General features: G+C 39.1%; 1 protein-coding gene across 7 annotated transcripts in view; it reads right to left on the reverse strand.

The window, feature by feature from the left end:
- The window catches only part of RREB1 (ras responsive element binding protein 1), a 141,350-nt gene that overhangs the window by 26,450 nt on the left and 95,041 nt on the right, over positions 1-19,859 (reverse strand). For all 7 annotated transcript variants that reach the window (XM_038389433.2, XM_038389432.2, XM_043508360.1 and 4 more), the window contains 3 exons: positions 17,026-17,170; positions 15,685-15,824; positions 1,106-1,295 (listed from right to left, as the gene is read on the reverse strand). In XM_038389433.2, coding sequence (XP_038245361.1) covers positions 1,106-1,295; positions 15,685-15,824; positions 17,026-17,170 — 475 coding nt within the window. The remainder of the gene's footprint in view (positions 1-1,105; positions 1,296-15,684; positions 15,825-17,025; positions 17,171-19,859) is intronic.

A 19,859-nucleotide genomic window follows, 5' to 3' on the forward strand; every position in this document is an offset into this window, starting at 1 on the left:
CCTGCACCCCGGTCGGATCGGGGCTGAGCCGCGTGCTGCGGTCCTGACCCAGCCCCCTGGCCGCAGCACAAGAGCGGGACTGAGCCGCGTGATGCAGCCCCAGCCCAGTACCCTGGTCAGAGAGCTGGAGGGGGGCCGAGCCGCATGGTGTGGCTCACGGGCTGGCTTAATACGGCTCGCAGGCCAGATGCGGCCCATAGTTTGCCCACCCTGGTCTAATATCTTGAAACCTGCCAGAGCTAGAAAACAGAGATTAATCCCACTGAGAAGGAGAGATTACCAGCTTCCTAATGGGGCACTCACTGGACCTGGATGGTCCTGAAGTATTAGACTTTTAAGTCAGGACCCTTCAGTACACAAAAATGTATTTCAGGTCTTTTTTTTGAGAGGCACCGTAAATTTGTTAATTTTAATTTTCTTCTCCTTGTGAGCCCTCTACATTTGGACTCATGGTAATTAAGGCAGGTGGGGTTTGCAAGTAGAGGGATATAAACAAGCTTTCTAGTGCAAAATTTTACAACTCAAAAATACTTACAAAATGGTTTTTTCTGTAAATTCTGTAGTACGTTCAGAATTTATGCAAGTATGCGGGTAGTGTAAAGATTTTATAGGCAAACATTTGGGGGAACTGTCTAACCTCATCCAAAGCGTTGCCATGCACAAGTAATATAAAATTTCACAAACTGATAAAACTTTTATACCACACCAAAATGTACATATAAAGAACTGAGCAAAACTCATCATGTATTCCTGATTCTGCCATGTGTCTTTTATAGGTATTTTAAATGTGGAACAAAACTAATTTTTTTGTTTGGGCGACTGCAAGGAAGAGTGGAGATTAGCTTTTAACAGCCCAAAAAATTTTCCTTTAAAAAAATATTATAAAAAACCTTTAACAAACTAACCTAAAAGGCACCCCCACAAGACGCCGCTTGAGAGCTAAACCACTGAAGAGAAAATTGTGGAATCTAACAAGGTTGAATATGTTCTATAGCTTTCCACAAAATATTCTACAGCTAGTCCCTGCATTACCCAATACAAAATCCTTCAATTAATTCAACAGATAAGCATAGCTGCGATTTTCAGAGCTAGGGATATAGAATACCTGAGAAATGTGGGGGAATTTCCTACAGGAGAAGTCTGTGAATCCCAAATCATGGAAGCCTGCTGGAATTGAAGGATTGTTCTGAATGAAAGGCTTTCCCAATGGGTCTCTTGGAAGCTGCTTGTGAATAACTGCATTATGACGCAGCAAACCCCGATGAGTGCGAAAGGTAATACAACAAGTGTCACACCTGGAAAGAAAAGGAACATAGTAAAAAGACACAGAGTGATTTTAAGCGTAAGGAGAATGGTCATCTTTTCTGTCACTAACAACTTGGTAACAATAAGTAAACTTGTGTCCCATAAAATGCCTAGTAAAACGAATAGGACAGTTTTTAATCCTGATCACTTTCTACCAGCTTCTGGCTAGTACAGCAAGTTCACGGGAAGTTCAAAGAATGCAGCACATGTAACCTGAACGTCACATGTTAACAGACAATGAAGAGAGACTGGGACCGCAGCATGCTGACACTGTTCCCATTGTCTCAAACAATCTACTTTGATAGCTTTATGTTGTTTAGTTTAAGTACAAATTCTGGGACTCAAGTGCTGTAAACATCATAAAATCATAGTGGTGGGGAAGGAAGGGATGAGAAGTCAAACTGAAGTCAGCAAGCACCAGAAATTATATACTGATAGCCTTTTTAATTTACCTTATGCTCAAATAAATTTGTTAGTCTCTAAGGTGTCACCAGAGCTCCTTTTCTTTTTGCGAATACAGATTAACATGGCCGCTACTCTGAAACCTTTTTAATTATTGTTCACTGTACTACAGAATTTCTATTGACCCTATCAACAAACTTCTATGTATGAAATAGAAGAAACTGTTTTATACTCCACTTCATTGTCATACATTCATTGGTTTTCCTAAAGTAACACCACTACCTCACACTTTCTTTTACATTAGAGTATAACCTCTTTGGAAAAAAGCAGGTACACACACCTCTCATAGTCAATGTATCCCAAAGACTGATGCAGGAGCGAACACATTTTGATACCATACCCATCCCAAACAATATTTGCACAAAGCTGATTTGCACTATAAATGTCACATTTACAATTCAAGGTTTTCAGAATGCAGCAACATTTAGACAACATGCCAAGATCAAGTTTAAAGAACTTGATTAAATATCTGGTATTCTAGATTTATACCATAAAGAAGAATTCAAATCTCAACACTGTAAATAGTAAGCAAAACATTCACACTGAATTCAGACAAAGACAGATCACTTCCATCAGCAGTACCTTGCCACTATATTGTCAACGTTGCATTAAGATGTCCGTTTCACAGAAGCAAATGCCAATGAACAACAGTAATTTAAACTCTCCCAGTGGAAATTTTATTAGCAATATTTGTACATTAAACCCTATTTCTTGCATTCCTGCTATGCTGTGCTCCAGAGTGAGGTTTTCTGCAATAAGAGACTTACCTACAAAACAGTGTTCAAGTCATTTTTCCCTTAAACTGCTTATAAGAAGAATTTTTTTGACATCCACTATTACTAGTACTGCAGAATCTCATTAGTAAAAAAAAAAAGTGTTAAAAAAAAAATCACTAGCTGATCTTCTAACCTGACTTCTGCTATGCCTTACCTAAATGCATGGCAGTTTTACTGAAAGCACAGTAACTGTCTTCAAGGTAAGAAAACATCCTGCAATTGGAAAGAGCTTCTCTGACAAAGTCCTGAAACAGTTCCCTTCTGTCCTGACCCCTAACTCACTGCCATTGCTGCTCTTTTTATCACTTTGCAAACTTTCATGGAACCTTGTTTTTTAAATTCTTCTCTGAAAATGAAGAGATAACCAAGTCACCCACAAAGTAGCTGACCTCATATTACCCAAGTGCTGAAAGAAACGAGTGTGAAGTATATGTAACACTGCTTTTGTTATCATGCTGTGTAGAAGGATAGGACATGAATATTATGCTCTTGAGTTTTAATCTGCTTTATCTCCACCGTCAGTTCACTTGCATATTACCTTAATAATTACTGCCAGCATACTGTCTGCATTCAATTAAATATGGAATCATACACATTTACAAAGCAATTGTTTACTTCAAGAGCTCTGCTAAATGTGATGACAACCTTTGGTCATGCTAGAGAAATACCAATGTGTTAGAGTTCTTAATATCATAATTTGCAGCTGTTCTGTTACTAGGTCTGGGATACCTGTTATTCTATGATGTAAAGCTTTGTTCCTTCTTTTTAAAAAACAAAACACCCAACAAACCCCATGTGTGAGACCACATGGGAAGGAGTGCATCAAGGGTTAAATAATTACCAAAGGAACTCATATAAACAGAGGCATAAACTCTTAGAAAAGATGAAATGTCAAACATGAAAGCAAACAGTGTCATCAGTAACTTTCCATGGTGACGGAACAGAGGAATAAACTTTAAAATATTGTATGCATTATTACATAAGGTTCCATGGCTTGCTATACAACCTAGGTACTTTGATCAGAAAGTTAATTCTGCTATGTCTTATTATTTATTTGTACTGTGGTAATGCAAATAGACTCCACTCATAGATCAGAGCCACAAACACATAGGTTTGATAGAAGTAAATTTTGTTTTCTATACACTCTAACCTTTCAGATGCAATATATCCTAAAGCACATTTTATAAAGGGATGAGTTAAATACAGGTAAAAGATGTGCCTGGAGACAAACATGGCAGCTATTGTGCACTCTGCAATAGCTTTGACACAGCTCTGGGCATTAAAATCTGTTTTATTGAGAGGCAGGAAACAGAGAGCATAGAGCTCCCTTTTAGTATTTTCAAATTGTGCCATACATTCTTTAACTACCACCTGAACAAACTAAATAGGAATAAAAGTGTCTTGTCTCCACTTAACATATCTGAAAGACAGCACAGCTAATGGAGCAGCAGTGTCTCCTACAGTACCACAGCATCTGGATAGAACATAGAATTCTGTAGGGAGTGCTAACAGCCAGTTCAGGCTGACACCTCAATGATGCACTGCAGTCCTAGTATCTTATGCCCACTCTGTGTGTGATCTATACTGGCTGCCTTTATTCTGTCCTTGTTAGGTTTCAGAGGTCTTGTCAGAAACAATACTCAAGATTCTTTCTTTGAGGAGAGTCCCAATAGCTGTCTGTGCTTTTACGCCACCTACAGTCTTAAGGATTTGCTAGTCTTGGCTCAGGTTGGCAAGAGACTTGGTTGAAAAATGGCAAATGTTTTCCATTAAACATTAAAAGGAGAAAAATGTAGAAAAAAAATTTGGATTTTTCATAACTGACTTTTTTTTGTTCCCTTCAGTCTTCCCCGCGCTGGATGGGGAGAGAAAGAGGAAAGAAAAAAGTCAAGTGATTTTTGATTTGGTTGGAAAACCTTTTTGTTCATTAAATGTTTTGACAAAAATTTCATGACCAGAACTAGTTGGCAAGTAATATTGCCATTGCTATGCTGGGCACTAGGATATATAAATCACTGCCCCTTGACTGAACATCTTGAAGTATTGGAGCTGTGTGAGACAGTCAATATTGCAGCTGTGTGAGACAGTGGAGACAAAGGCATGCCCTGCTCTCTCCTCCCTCAGAGGCAACACACAGATTAGATTCTCTTGGGGTTCAGACTCCTCCATCTCACAGCCAGAAACAAAGGTTCAGGCAGTGAATCAGAGAAGGAGGATCTCAGGATTTAAATTGCATAGTGTAGTGCATAAAAATTCTGTCTCACACTCAACACCTGTTGACATGGCTTCAACTTAGAAAGCTGAAATAAAACCGGCATGAAAAGCCATCACCCAGAAACTTTTGGAACAGCCTCTATCAGCCAAAGACACTTAACTCCAACAGGCCACTCCTAATGCCTCCCAGCTAACTCTTGGCACCTTGTTTCTAAAATGCTCTCCAAGGACAATCGAGGTCACTGTAAATCCATTCTTGATGCAGAGCAATGCAGATAGAGCTGTAGGCTCTTAAGGTCTCCCAGGATTTGCAAACCTCACTTGGGCTTGTCAGTCTTCATTATAGATTCAATGTACAGCCCATTTTGCCCAACACTGTGTGTGACAGTTTTTTCATTAAGTGCCAAGGACCTCTGAGCTCTTTGTGTACAATTAATTTACCCTTCAATGCAATGGCACTACAGCTGTACGAATGAATGCCAATTCTATGACAAAGACATACAGATATTGCTATACTTTATATTGTAATTGATAAGGGAAGTTTCATATTATACTGGTGAATGGCAATAACATACTAAATATCTTTGTATTATTCCATTTTAAAATAAGTTGTCATGCTTGACAATACACCACATTGTAGATGTGTTTCTTTGTTTTTTTAAACTTATTTTATTTGTTTAATTTAGGAAGCCAGGCCTTTATCTTCTTGCTTTATGGACAGCATTATCTTTCATCTTTTAAATGAAAAACCACATACAAATACAATCTTTCTATCTGAAAACCATATTCCTAAGAAGCAAAGAAAATAGCTTAGGAGAATGCTTAACTTTTTTTTCATCTGTGCTTAATGGCTTTGGAAAGAGTATGAAAAAAGACACGTCAAATAAAGCATTTGAAACATACGGCAATACTTCAGTCACAGTGAATAAGAAACGCATTACAATCTAACAAGTATGCCCCATGTCCATTGCCAAGTCAAATAAGGATGGGATGATTACCTAAAACACAGATAGAAGTCCACAAAGGATTTTAATAGAGAGACACCTGAACATCTGAAGATGGTAAAGACATTGTACTTGCAAAACAGGTTTCCAGCTGTACTTGGTGTAGGCTGGAATTGTTTTAGAATTTCCTAACATTTGCTGTAATTTTCTATAAATAGGAATGCAAAGTGAACTTTATCTCTGCAACTGAATAGCTTTCTCCAACTAGAGCAGTGGTTATCAAACTTTTTGTATTGGTGACCCCTTTCACACAGCAAGCCTCTGAGTGTGACACCCCCTTATAAATTAAAAATAAGGAAGAGTAAATGTAATTTAATGGGGATTAACTAGGTAACTAGTCATTTTCTTATTCTCTGGGCCAATTCTAATTTGTCAGCAATGTAAATAACTTTTTTTAAAAAATGGAATGACTCTTTAAAACAAGATGCAGAATTACCTGTGTGTGTAGTTCACTGTAATTTTAAAGTAAAGGACAGTACAGGCAAATAGCAGACGCCTAATTTGAACTCTTTTACAATTTTAGTTTTCAGTAGTCATTGTCTTTCAAATTCTAAATTTTTATACCTCTACCATTCTGTGACTGAGAAATTAAAATAAATACTAGCCTCTGCTTTACATAAAAAGACCTAGATAAAAGCAATGTTTAAATGTTCCAGAAGCTTAAGCTTCTGGATCTATAGCAGAAGATGACTAAAATGTAAAATTCTCAGAGCTGTGTGGATCAAAACAAGGCTAGTATGGAAGCAAACAAAAGCTATGTTAGTTTCCAGTCTCCATTTAAAACAGATTTTAAAAATGCATGAAAATTTTTTCCATACCAATTTTGTCCTTTTCTAGCCAATATTTTAAGTTACTGTCACAAACAGAATAAATTAAAACTAGCTGTAAAAAACAGTCTATTACAGAATCCTTTAACACAAAGCTACACGAATAAATCATCCAGCTCCTCACACTTGAATCCCAATGTGTCAGCATTAAGTTTGAATTCATATGGCATTCCTCTGTTTTCTAGTTCACATCATCCTTAGGATTAATGCCATCTTTAAGGACCAATGCAAAATACTGTGCTGGCATTTTACAAGGATAGTGGAACAAAGTAGGGAGGTTATGGGAGGCAAGGGGAGGGGGAGATAGATGAGAAGGCGTAATCTAATTTCTTACTCCAAGTGCATAGGTGGGGAAAGGACAGCAAGGGAATCACAGTTCTATCACTGATCGTTTCAACTGTGGAGAAGGCTGTGATAATTTCCCCCTCCCCCCCAAGAACTTTTTTAAATTTAAAATTTTCAATTTTGTTTGTAAAGTTCTTATCAAGTGACAGACATTTCTTCTTGAAAGGATTTCATTGTTCACATTTTACTTCTCTTGCCTTCTCTTCTAAGGAGAGATGGGACGGAAGGAGAATGAATTGGTTTATGCTCTTTTTTAGCTCCACCCGGTTCCAGACATTCAACTCCTTTCTGGACAACCCCCTTCCCTCCCCTGCCTCTCTACCCACAGCCCTGAGAAATGATGTCAAACAGCTGCTCTAATCTCTTCCAGTTGCTGGTAGACAGAGTGATGAAACAGTGGCAGCTCTCTGACCACGGCTGCTGTCTCCCAAAGATCCCAGAGAATCTACTCAGCTACAGTCACAGATGTATAATACATGTCTTCTCCCGTTCTCTACTCTTCCAACAAGACAACTCCATTTTTTTCAACCCAGATTCAAAGTGGTGTGAAAACAGAGCAAGAGCTTGACAAGTTTGCTTATGTAAGGATTAGTACAAAAGCCGCACATTACAATACTACACTGTGCAAAACCTGCACAAAGCACAAGGCTGAAGAGAGACTTCCCTTGTATAGCACGGGAAGTTTCTGACATAGCAGACTAGGCCTCTGATGCAAGCAGCTTTAGTTAAGTCAACAAAGGTGGGGCTTTTATTTTAACTTTTCCTTCATTCTCCATGGCCTGTTCTCTTTTGCTTTTACTTCTTCTCTTTTCTTTCAACCTCTTTCTCCCCCCCCCCCCCCGAGAAGACAAACAAAACAAAAAAACCAACCCCCTGACCTTGGATGCAATAAGGCTGGAACCATTTCATCAGACATTCTATTTATAGGATGATGCTTAGCAAGGGCACAATGCTATGTACATTCCAAATGCTGCACATTACTCTTGCAGTCTGGACCAATGTGTAGATGCTTGTGCAGCTCTGATATAAACCAGGGTGAAGTTCCAAAGACAGTATTTTAGAACTTGCTGGTATGCTGCAGAGTCAGTTTCAGCATTAATATATCATGACTCCCATACTCAAAGTAACTCAGGTGAAGCTCACCATTACCAGATAAAATCATAAGATACTTTCTGAACAGATTACTTGGTTAGTTCTTGACTTTCTTCCTCACTTTTTTAAAAAATACGGGCAAAGCACTTCACATTTCTAGCAGCAACTTAATGAATTCTGTTTACTAGCAAATGACTGATTTTTGTAATGTCAAGACAGATTCTGACATCTCTACTTGGGTAGAGTTGTACCTCAGTCTGAAAGTGGCCTCACTGATTACAATGGAATTATTTATGGAGTAAGGTACAACTTAGCATGAATAAGAGGACATAGAATATGGCCCACAGTTATTTGTACAACAAAAAAATGTAGCTAAATTTTCTTATAATTAAGTTTATAACTTTGGCCCTAAAAGATACGCATCAAGAAAGCCGTTTGACAGAATCACAGAGCTAGAGCTACATCTGACCAGAAACAATGTTGATCTATTTTTTAAAAAACGACTACAAATATACCTAGGAAAAAAAAACAAACGTATGGTTCAACACCAAATGGCCACAAAAATCTTCATTTGCACAACACACAGATGGGTAAATGTACAGACATGCCTATGGGCACACAAATGCAATTTTACCTCTTGCAGCCTCCTTTGAAAATTCAGTCCTTCGTGTTCCTTTCCAACCCAGTAGTTGCATATTTTAGAAAGCTTTTGCAGAAATTAACAAAAGGATATTTGCTACAGAAAAGGGCCCCAATAAATGTTCTCTCTCACTACATTACTTAGGAAGAAAGCACATCTCTCTCCAAGAGCTTGTCTACACTAGAACAGCTCTCTGTTGATGACAACAGGTGTCAGCAATGGGTGTAGCTGAACCTGTACTGAACATGGCTTACCCTTGTCTGTACTTGCAGTTAAACCATGCTCAGTACCTGTTCAGCTGCTCCCCTGATGACGCTGTCACTAGCACCAAATAGTCTTTTTAGTGCAACAAATCCTGGGAGATGGGATGGATTAGCACACGAATGACCGGCTATACCAGCCTCAATCTGCCCCCCACGCACAAAGCTCCTTTCTGTAGTACACTCAGCACATCATCCTGTTTCTATTCTCATAACCAAGCTAGATATTCAACACCCTGTGAGACATCCAACACAGCTTCACATAGGGGATGTCCTCTCTGCATCCACTCGCTATCTGATATCTTATTCAGCAACTTCAGATTCCCAGGCTCACAGCACAATGATGCGACCATGCAGTCTCTATGTCTGAGCAGGACTCAAGTGCTCTGTAGAATTTCTTCGTTCTCTTTTAAATAAAAATGCTAGAGTTCACTGTAGCTAAAATTCTATTCACTGTAGCTAAAATTCTGACAAATCAGCACAAGGACAGATGCTCTAATAAACCTCACCCTGTTTTATTACTCACTTTTATTTTATTTAGTCAGTGACAGACTCCAGTTTGGCTGCATGGTTTTTTGGTTTTTTTCTTTGTTTCTTGGGTTTTTGTGTTTCCTTGGGTTGATTAAGAATTACTTTCTGGCCCAGTTTATTGTTTGCTTATAGGACTTACCAGTATGAAGCCACACTCTGATCTCAATCATGTGGGTGACTCAAATCAGCTCATTGGAGTTACTCTGGGTTTAAACTGGTGTAAATGACATCCGAATCTGGTTTGTTGTTTCTAACAGCAGGACATTGTTTAAACTCTCAAAGCAAGTAGCTCTTGTGACAGAACAGGATGCCAGTGAATTGAATTGACAATGTCATGCAACTGACCGCTTTGGCTTAAAGCCTTTAGCTCCACCCTGTCTAGTAGCAGTTACTAGACTAGGTTGGGTAAACTATCCTCACTAATTCAATTTAAAATGATGATTATAATTACAAAAGGTGGAATGGCAGGGTTCTTAACTTGCCAAAACCAGAAATAAGGAGTCTGTGGGGGCATCTATGCTGGAATATTTCATACCTGTCCTCCAGCACGTGGCAATAGTGTATGTCCTTGTGTATGTTGGGCTCAGGATTATTCAGCACAGTGTTATGAAAGCAATTTTCAGATTTACAACGTGCTGAAAAGGCTTGGACCTGATTTATGCTTGCACTGGTACTAGAAAACAGGTATGAAATTTTATAGTATTACACAGAGTATGCATCTCTGGTATTACATGCTCTATCAGGTGGCAGTGTCGTCATGTAAGCAGACAAATACAGAACTTTGGGTCATTTTTAAGTCTACAGATATATCCTAGATAAATATAAATGATTTGTGATCTTAAATGAGTCTTTTTTGTAGTTTAAAATAATTTCAGTGCACTTTAAGAAAATCCTACAATTCAGTCTCCAGGCTAGTTTCTCTCTTGGTTGCTGATTAAAGGAACCATCATAACAAAGGACAGAAATATACTGCTGTGAATGTGAAATATTCTAGATACTTTAAAGAAGTGTCATTACTTTATTTATCAAGTATAATTTTGAATACAAGCACAAAGGCCCTTTCACTGTGGCATGACTTCAAATCGGACTCCTCACATGCTTGAAGTTAAGCACTTCTATAAGCTTTTGCAGGATTGAGGCCTAATGCAGCCTCTCTGTGCAGCATCCTGCCACCTACAACAGGTGTTGCCAGGAAGTGTAACAAACTCAACCTGACCTGAACTGCAAGCAGGAGCCCATCTCTGGGATACATGAACTGATTTGTTCCTCCTATGTGATGTCATATAACACCAGGATTCCATCGTTTGAATACAAAAGTTCAAGTAATTATTCTGCTTAGACAGTGCTGGGACCACCACCTAAAGTTAGATTTGCCTAAAATGGAAAGTATTAAGACGCAATTTTCAGTTGCTTATAACTTTACGAAACTTTTCATTGTTTGATCTGAAATTTTCCATGCCTGGGGTCTGCCTGAAATTTTTTGTGAAAAGCTTTAGAAAAATGGATCAGCTGATTCTGAAAATGAAATTTGGGAAGATGTCAGTTTTTCCCCTATGTTAATAAGAGCTCACAACTGTTTTGTTGAGAAGTTCTAGCACTTACAAGGCATTTAAAATTTGGCATGGGGTGTATTGCCCAAGGGTGCCTTCACTACCTTTCTGAAAATCTACCCAAATTTAGTTCAGTTATAAGCCTAATAAAAATAATTAAAAAAAAATCATCATTGCTTGGACATGCTCAACTGAAGTTTGTAAGATTTCATCTAAGAGCCTTCTACAGTTACCAGTTACTCCATTAGCTCAAGTGATAAATGTCTTTACAATGGATCTAAAGTTCACAACCCCGCTGATAACCCATGGGGGGGGGCAATATGTTCCACATAATGGCATTTCTGTTTTATCAGTTTGCTGGACTCCTGTACAGAAGTTAAGAGTTTATGATCATGCATTTAAAGGCACAGTCTTGAATGGCCCAAAAGAGTACATTTTTCAATCAAGTCAGCTCAGTTAAACTAGTTTTTAAACCCAACAGAAAAGCTCTCTGAAGGCTCGTTAAGATGCAGGCCAACACATCCGAAGCCACATGAGCTCTTCTTGCAGTTGCTGTAATTAAATAAAAATATGTATTTATTTTAAAATATGTCTAGAAGGCTTTTGATAGGTGTTAAAAGCTGGCCTGCAGAATGATTAGTCCCCTCTCGTCTCTGTTCTGAAGAGCAAAGGGTAGGGTAGGGAAAGATGTCATTGTGTCCCCCTGAAGCTGTGAGGGAGGAAAAATTAAAAGCCCTTTCAATCATGGGTACAGAGAGAACTGAAGACAGCGGGGGCGGGGGGAAAAAGGGTAACCTTTGGTTAGAGTAAAACCAAGTGAAGAGATTTTTGGTGTACATACTTTAAAAAAAAAAAACAAAAAAAAACCCTCACAGATTTTACTTTAAGCCTGTTCCATTGTACGTGCCAAAGGAAAGAAGAGAAACCTCACACACTGCCTCTAGAGGTTTCTCCTCAGGAAATCCTCATGTCTCATACTTCTTGAGTTTTGCTGATGCAGTTGTGAGTGGTCCATCAGGTGACATTTATAGGCATTTTTCCATTTTTGACAACAACAGGGAGCCACAAAAGATACCAGAGAAGTAAGCCTCTGTGTGAGATTTCTCCTTTTCCCTGTTGGCTGCATAGCATTTCTCAGCTCAGTTAATTATATCAACGCTCGGATACAAACTCACCAAAATAGCTGGAGCCCTGCAGAGAAATCACTGGCTTCTTTAAATAACCCAAGCAGGGGAGGAAGAGGATAAAAACAGCACTGTTGTGCCACCTCCCACTGATAATAGTCACTGCAAGACAGTGAGACAATGTTGCTCTATCCAACTAATGTTGCTAATTAGGGTGTGGCTTCCAGAGAGTTCAATGGGATGAGAGGCTACCCAGAGAGGTTAATTCCATGAAGGAGCTGCAGTACCTCAAGCCAATTGTTAGCATAACAAAGGGCTCTATTTATTGCCCAAAGGGTAGAGCAGTTCTTACCATAATTATCAGACAAAGATGCAGGACTTAAGATTTTACATAATCAAAAGGTACTCTCCCAAAAGGAGCCCTACTCACATAATCAATGGATTAAGTATTGTTTATTCTGCTGTAAGTAAACAATGAGGTACTCATAGCTCTGAGGCTTTGCATAAACAAGCAGCACTCAGGAAGACAATGTCTTGTGTCTTTTTCTTTCATTTCAAACAGCTAACCCTCTCCTCTGATTTAAAGTTGTTCATTTGACAATACAGGGAAGGGTAAAGGCCTACCCAGTAAATTACAGAGTCTCATATACGGACCCAGAGGCTACAAACCACTGGGCAGTGTTCCCTTTCCTAATTCTTACAAGCAAAAGTGTGTGAGAGAGGCTGTTTACACAAGAACCTTTCTGAAAAATGACCTGCTGCTGCTACCACCAGTGCAGTGCTAAATCTACATGATATGGTGATTAAAAACCACCAGGAACATTTTTCCTGTACAGTGTTTATGCCTCTGAATCCACTGGGAGAGCTACATTGGTGACCTAGATGGTGGGAAAAGGCTAGTGCACTCGGCCTCACAGCATTTGTATGTGTGTGGAAGACAGAATAGACTTGCAATAATAAACACAGACTCTGAAAAATCAGACAATGTGGGAAATTTTAAAAATAAACAAAACACTCAGTCTACTATTGGGAAATTTCTCCAATTCCAATAATCGATGGCCAGTCACTGACACAGCTGCTTTGGTACAAACCCCATGAATAGACAAGGAAGCCATCAGGCATGGCTACACTGGAAACTTCAAAGTGCTGTTGCAGGAGCGCTCCCGCGGCAGCGCTTTGAAGTGCGAGTGTGGTCACGTGCGCGAGAGCTGGGAGAGAGGTCTCCCTACGCTCCTGGTAATCCACCTCCACCAGGGGATTAGCTCCCAGCACTTGAAGCCTGTTTACACTAGCGCTTTAAAGTGCTCTGACTTGCTGCACTGAGGGGGGTGATTTTTCACATCCCTGAGCCAGCAAGTTAGAGTGCTATAAAATATAAGCGTAGCCAAGCCCATGGTTTATACTGGTAAAGTATCACTGGGTTTCAGTCAGGGTATACCATGCTTGTCCTTGTCTAGACTAGGAGAAGTATGCACTGCTGCAACTACACTGGTGGCAGGACACTGATAGCTGCAACTGGCACAAACTCCCAGTGTAGACGAGGCCTAATTTAAGGATTTTTGCTTTTAACTCAAGAAGACAAATAAAAGTGAGGATCTTTTGCTTCCCTGCACTGCAGTGACAGCACAACCAATTGCAGTGGCTATCATATCCATGCCCTTTGCCCTGGTTTTAATTAAAAATCTCTAATTTGATTAAAACCTAATACTTCATGGGGGACCAGTCTGCTATATTGGGCCAGCCCAGGGCAAATAATGCCCTGGGGCTTGTCTAGAGTAGGATGAAAAGTGGGTTTTTAAAACATGTTAGCTCGCTGCATTTCAAGGTTAGCTGGCCAAGGTGAGCTATAAGCACTAGCAAGAAAGTGTTAAAACATTTTACAAATACACCTTTTATCCTTATGTGGATAAGTCACCAAGAGCAGCCTCATTCCAACACACTCCCACACAATCTAATCGCCATGGCTTATAGTTAAGGAAACTTCAGGCCTTCCCAGGAAGCACAACTGCACTAGCATGAGGAGGAGTGTAAACGGGACCAGCGTGAGTCATTGCTGCCAGGCTACAGGGAGAGCCTAACCACCCCCACCCCCGGAATGGCGCCAGATTACGCTGCTGCCAAGGTAGGGGGCTAGCTATGCGGCTACCTTCTGTCTATTCTCTGGAGCAACAGGGTCCATCTAGCTCAACTTCACTAAGTATGGGCTCATGAAGATACCATGTCTTCATAAAAGCTCTAGAACTGAGCTATCAATGACATGCTGACTTTACTGACATGCTGGGTTACCTGCTCAGTAGGTGCATTCTGTGGAGTGATTACCTCAGCCCTCCTTAGGCAGGAGGAGGAGGGGAATATATAGAATACTGGCACAGAGGCATCATTTTCTATGTTGTACTCAGTATAATTAAAAAATACGAGACTTATTTATGAGTAGTAAACCCTGTTTAAAGAATTAATACTGTTTTGCTGGATTAAAGTTTAGAAAAAAGCACTTTTCCCCCTTTCCCCCCCACTAATGGCTACAAGTACTTTTGATTCCTTTTAAGCTTCTTCTATATATTTTGACAGAGTAATATCATGATAGTGTGACTATGGATAATATCTGATGTGGTTTTAAGTTTATTTGCAATACGATCTATCTGTTCTAACAAGAAGTTTCACTTCAACCCTGCCCTGCATCATCCGGTAGAAAAACAAATCCTCAGAAATAGAAATCTTTTCAGAAGGGTGAAAAGTCAAATCAACAAAGGTGTCCAACTCTGTACAAGAGATGCTCTCCAAAAATAAACTTAAGATGCAGTCAATGCTCATGAGTTTGATTTATTGCTGCTCTTAAATGGGAGATATTTAATTTCCAAGTATTTAAACCAGACTTGAAATCCGTGTTATTTAGGTCTTCATGCATTTGGATTTACCTTTTTCTGTTATAAAAACAGGAAATGTCATAGTAATCACTCGGACAAAAAATTAAACCTTCTGAACCAAATGAAATGACAGCTAAACATTGTTTAACTGTAAATTTTTCTTCCTTGAACCACTATCTGATACTTCACATTTCAAAAGGTAAAGCATAAAAGTGTACATTTTTGGTAAGATCCGCTTCTTATACATGGGAACTCCCCTGCCCTTATTTAAAGCAAAAATCATTTCTGCATGATGGTTACTGTAACCATCCTCTCCATCCATTCTTTCTTCTTTCCCCCAACCCTAAAAGAGGGGAGTCAGTTAGTAATTAACACTTATAACTGGTTTTCATTTTCAAAACAATCTGTACATAGAGCTGGTCGAAATTTTCCAAACTTCCAGTTAGATCAAGCTTTTCATCAAAAATTTGATTTTTGACAGCTTTCGGGCCCCTCCCCCCAAAATTCATGGGTTTTTCCAATTAAGCATCACAGCACCCCGTGAGACATTCTCATTTACAGATGGGGAACGTGGGGCACTAAGGTTAAGCAACATGTTCAAAATGGAGTCTGTGAACAGTGTAAAAGGTGGAATGGAACCTCCCACACAGTCCTCTGGTAACAGGGAGCATGTCCAGGCCAATTTCTTACCTCAGTGAGGTATCTGGATGGGTCTCCATATGGGTCTCCAGCCCATACTTGCATACAAATTCTTTGAAACACACTGGACAACGATAAACTTCCTCCTCAGTCTTCTTCTCCACTTCACTGGACTGAGCCTCCTCGACAACCTTCAGAGAGATGAAAATGCCCGTCACAAGGACTACACTCAGTGAGCCATACATGCAATCCAGGCAGTCTTTCTGTCACAATGTACCAGCCCATGACTTTCCTACAGGCTACTGAAAATGACTCACTCCAGAGAGAGACAGAGAGCTGCCGGATCAACAAGATACATTAGCTAAATGTTAACTAGTCCTTTAGAAGATACAGCTGCATCACCTCAGATCATCATTGCTTATGAGAACTGAACAATTTATAAACAACTTTAACAGGGAAGAAAATGTGCACATGAGATATTCAACTCTGCTGACCATTTAACTAGCATCATTACCCCTCCCCCATCACAAACCAGGCTGTCAGCCTAGGTTATTTATGCCAATGAATCACTGCCAGCCTCTAACTCAAGTGTTCCAGAGAAAAGCAGTAAAATTGTCCATGTTTTCTATAGACATCTTCTAATTACAGGAAAAAAAGAACGCACAGAAACAAGAGATGTCTACATTGAGTTACTACTAGCCTAAAGAGTATAAAGGGCCACTGTCAAGTTAAATTTGGCATTGACTTTATGTTTTGTATAAACAAGCTGTTATGAAACTCAAGCCCAATAGAAATATTTTATTAAAAAAATGCCAATGGCCACTTATTTTTTTCAAATTAATAAATATTTCCTTGCAGTGTCTGAAGCATAAATACTGCAGCAGTATGCTAGTATGGGAGAACCACAATGTGAAATGGACTACAAACCAACTATAAATTTTCCAGAGAAAAAATTTAAACTGTTGTCAAGATTGAAAGTAAATATTAGTGACTTGAGCTTTAAAGGCCTTCCAAGACTGTTAGATTTATAAAAAAAAAAAAACAACAATCCTCCACACATCAGACTGAGTTTCAACCTAAATGGGTAATTTATTCCCCCCTCCCCCAGTCTAATTTTCATTGTCCAAACTGAAATACAAAAAGGAAAAACAGCTTAAATAGTGAAATGTAAAAAGACATGTTGAAACTCTTTCAATTTGAATAATCTAAGATGTTAACAACACAGATAAGAACATCTGTGTTTTAAAAATATATATGATTTTAACTTGACAGTGTTTTCTGGATAGGTTCTTTCATGCACAATTAGGTAAATATCAGTTGTGAGAGGTTAGGAAATTGAAATGGGGAAAATGGCTGTCAGGAAAAGATTCTGGAACATGCATTGTAAAGAACCTTTTTTGCTGGGGTTCGTTCCTCTCCGTCTGTCTCAGGCTCATGACTAAGTTTCCTCTTACATGACAATCGTCTGCGCTTCAGAGGAGATGGGGGAGTAGTACTTGCAGTGCTGTTTGGATCCTTCTCGTGAATCTTCATGTGTCTAAGTAGGAAAGAGAGGAAGACAGCCTTTCAGCACCCAGATCAGGATTCTGAAATTCAGCATTGTTTTAATCCAAATACCATTCCAAATATTTGACTTCAAGTAATAAACTCCTCCCATAAACTGGATCGTGTTTTTCAAGCAACACATAATGTAGGCCTGATCCTACAAATGCTTACTACTGAGTGCACGAGCAGTCTCATTACAGTAAGTGTTTGCAAGTTGGGGCCCTTAAAATTAATTCATGCTAGATGACAAGAACCCTTTTTTCCTGTGCCAGAACATACATGAGCTGAAAATGGAAATCACACAGCTTTAGGAAGCATCACAAAAACTTGAGAACATGTCCTATACATTTATGAAAATATTAAGTCCCCAGAGTTTAATTTTTATAGCTTAAAATTTATAAAACAAGGTCAATCTTGTTCTGTTATATGTATCTTGCAACTCTGCTAACTATATCAGGCATGCTTATAAACCAACATATCACCCAAAAAAAAAAAAAGTATGAAACATGAATATATTACAAAGCAGCAGGAGTGGTCTGTATTTTACTGAAAAGGATTGGTTTATAAAAAAACACGGATGCATTTAAAGTTGGAAATAATTGTGTACTTATAGACACTAAATTTATAAAATGCAGAGTTGGGTTCCCCCAATGAAAGTTAAATAGATTTTTCAGGTTAACCAAGGCCTTTATTATATAACATGTGGAAGGAAACGCAGGCCATTAACTCATGTCACCTTGGCCAAATCACTTGAGCAATCTGTGCCTCAGTTTCCCCATCTGTAATATAGAAATCACGCTCATCCACCTTTATGAGGTGCTGAGACACCCTTGGATGAAAAAGACTAAGCATCGGTTATACCATAAAAGATACTATAAATAAGTAAAAAACCCACTGAACAAACCCAGGTACGTTCAGTTACAGGAAATATTGTACCACTTATAAAAGCGTTTCTTTTAAAAACAAATAGTCTTGGCTTACATGGTACTAAACCTTTTATTTATGCATGAGCTTTTGGGAAAAAAATTCAAAACCCACCTAACTGACTTAGGTGCCTAGGTCTCTTAACTTTTATAGCAACTTCAGCTTTTAAGTCACTGGGGCATATTTGGAAATTTTACCCCTACTGGTTTAAGTCACTATTTCCAGACACGATACTAAAAGGAAATTTGTCCTGGTCTACACTGGTAATTAAGACTGGGATTTGGGCACCTCGCTCCCTTACTGCGCCATTTAACTTTATTATGCACAATTGTGTTCAATTGTGACGAAGTTTACAATCTACTAGGCAAACCTTATATGTTCCTGCAACTGGCTGGCTTGAAACACAATCAATGATTTTGAAGACTGGCTACATGTGAATCACCCAACATTTTAAATTAATGCTACTTTTAGATGCCAGGTGCATGACATGTGAAGATAACAAATCAAACTGACTCCTTCTGCAACTCAATTAAAGCCAAATGGGATGAGTCTGATCCAACATGTTTTACATGTTTATTTCCTTTTCACAACATCTGAACCTTGAACCCCCCCCGCCCCCCCACACAGGGCCTTGATCTTGCTTAGCGTGGGGTAAAATCAGAAGCAACTCCATGTTTAGTCAATAGAATTACATTGATGTAAAATAGGTACAAGATCAAAAATGATCTTGCAAGGTGCTGACCGCTTTGAATTCCCAAATGAAATCAGGAAGACTACACTCTTCATGGGATCTGGCCCCCCAGGGCAAGATTATGGCTTCTTCTTTGCACCCACACAGAGGTGTAAGGTGCTCCTTTGCTTTGCCCCCTTCCACCAGCTACAATACAGGAAAGAGGGAAGAGGAGAGCAGAGAGTGGGCAAAGCCGTGACTCGGCACAGCCTCCTTCCCCACAAACTATGCTGGCCAGCGCTCGGGGGGAGGAATCTGTATGAGGTAAGATAAATAAAAGATTCTACTGGAGCATGGGGAAGTAAACCCAAGGACCCAAATTGTACCTCAGACAGCTAAGCAATTATGCGCTGCCCCTTCTTGAAGGCATTCAATTTCCCCCCAACTGAGTACATAAATGTCCTATTCTTAGCTCATATTTATGGCAAATATTTGAAACAGATTCTCCAGATTTGCAGAGTCTAGTAAATTCAGTCATTCTTTTCATTATTCTAGAACAGCTTGTTTTTTTGTTTTTTTTTTTTAAATTGAGACAACAATAAAGTCTACAGGCAAGATGCCTAGGTGCACTGAGGCCAGTCAGATCTCCCCCCGCCCCCAGCCAGGTTTCTCTATTTTTTTTTTTTTTTTTTGAGGCATTGCTCTAGTTCCCTGCTCCAACCAAGCCAACCCCAGATCTTTCTACAGATGATAAATCTATAGGATAAAGAACAGTAAGTTATGTTCATACAGAAGCACAGAAGTAGAACTGAACTATCTGTTCATTATTTTATGCAATAGTTGAAGATAAGCTTGGAAAAAGCAACAGGGGAAAAAGAAGCGAATATTTTAGTATTCAATACATTTGCAAGGTAAAGGCTGGAAGAGGTATGGGACTTTTTTTTTTTTTTTTTAAAGATAGTTTTCCAGTTAATAGGCAAGTCTGAAAGTGAGATACAGATATTTGTGTTACACACACATATATTAGGCCAGCATATTTAACCTTTTGGCAGCATGACTGACGCATAGCTAACATTATTTGGCCAGT

The sequence above is a fragment of the Dermochelys coriacea genome, chromosome 2, assembly GCF_009764565.3.
Source record: "Dermochelys coriacea isolate rDerCor1 chromosome 2, rDerCor1.pri.v4, whole genome shotgun sequence".
Classification (NCBI taxonomy): domain Eukaryota; kingdom Metazoa; phylum Chordata; order Testudines; family Dermochelyidae; genus Dermochelys; species Dermochelys coriacea.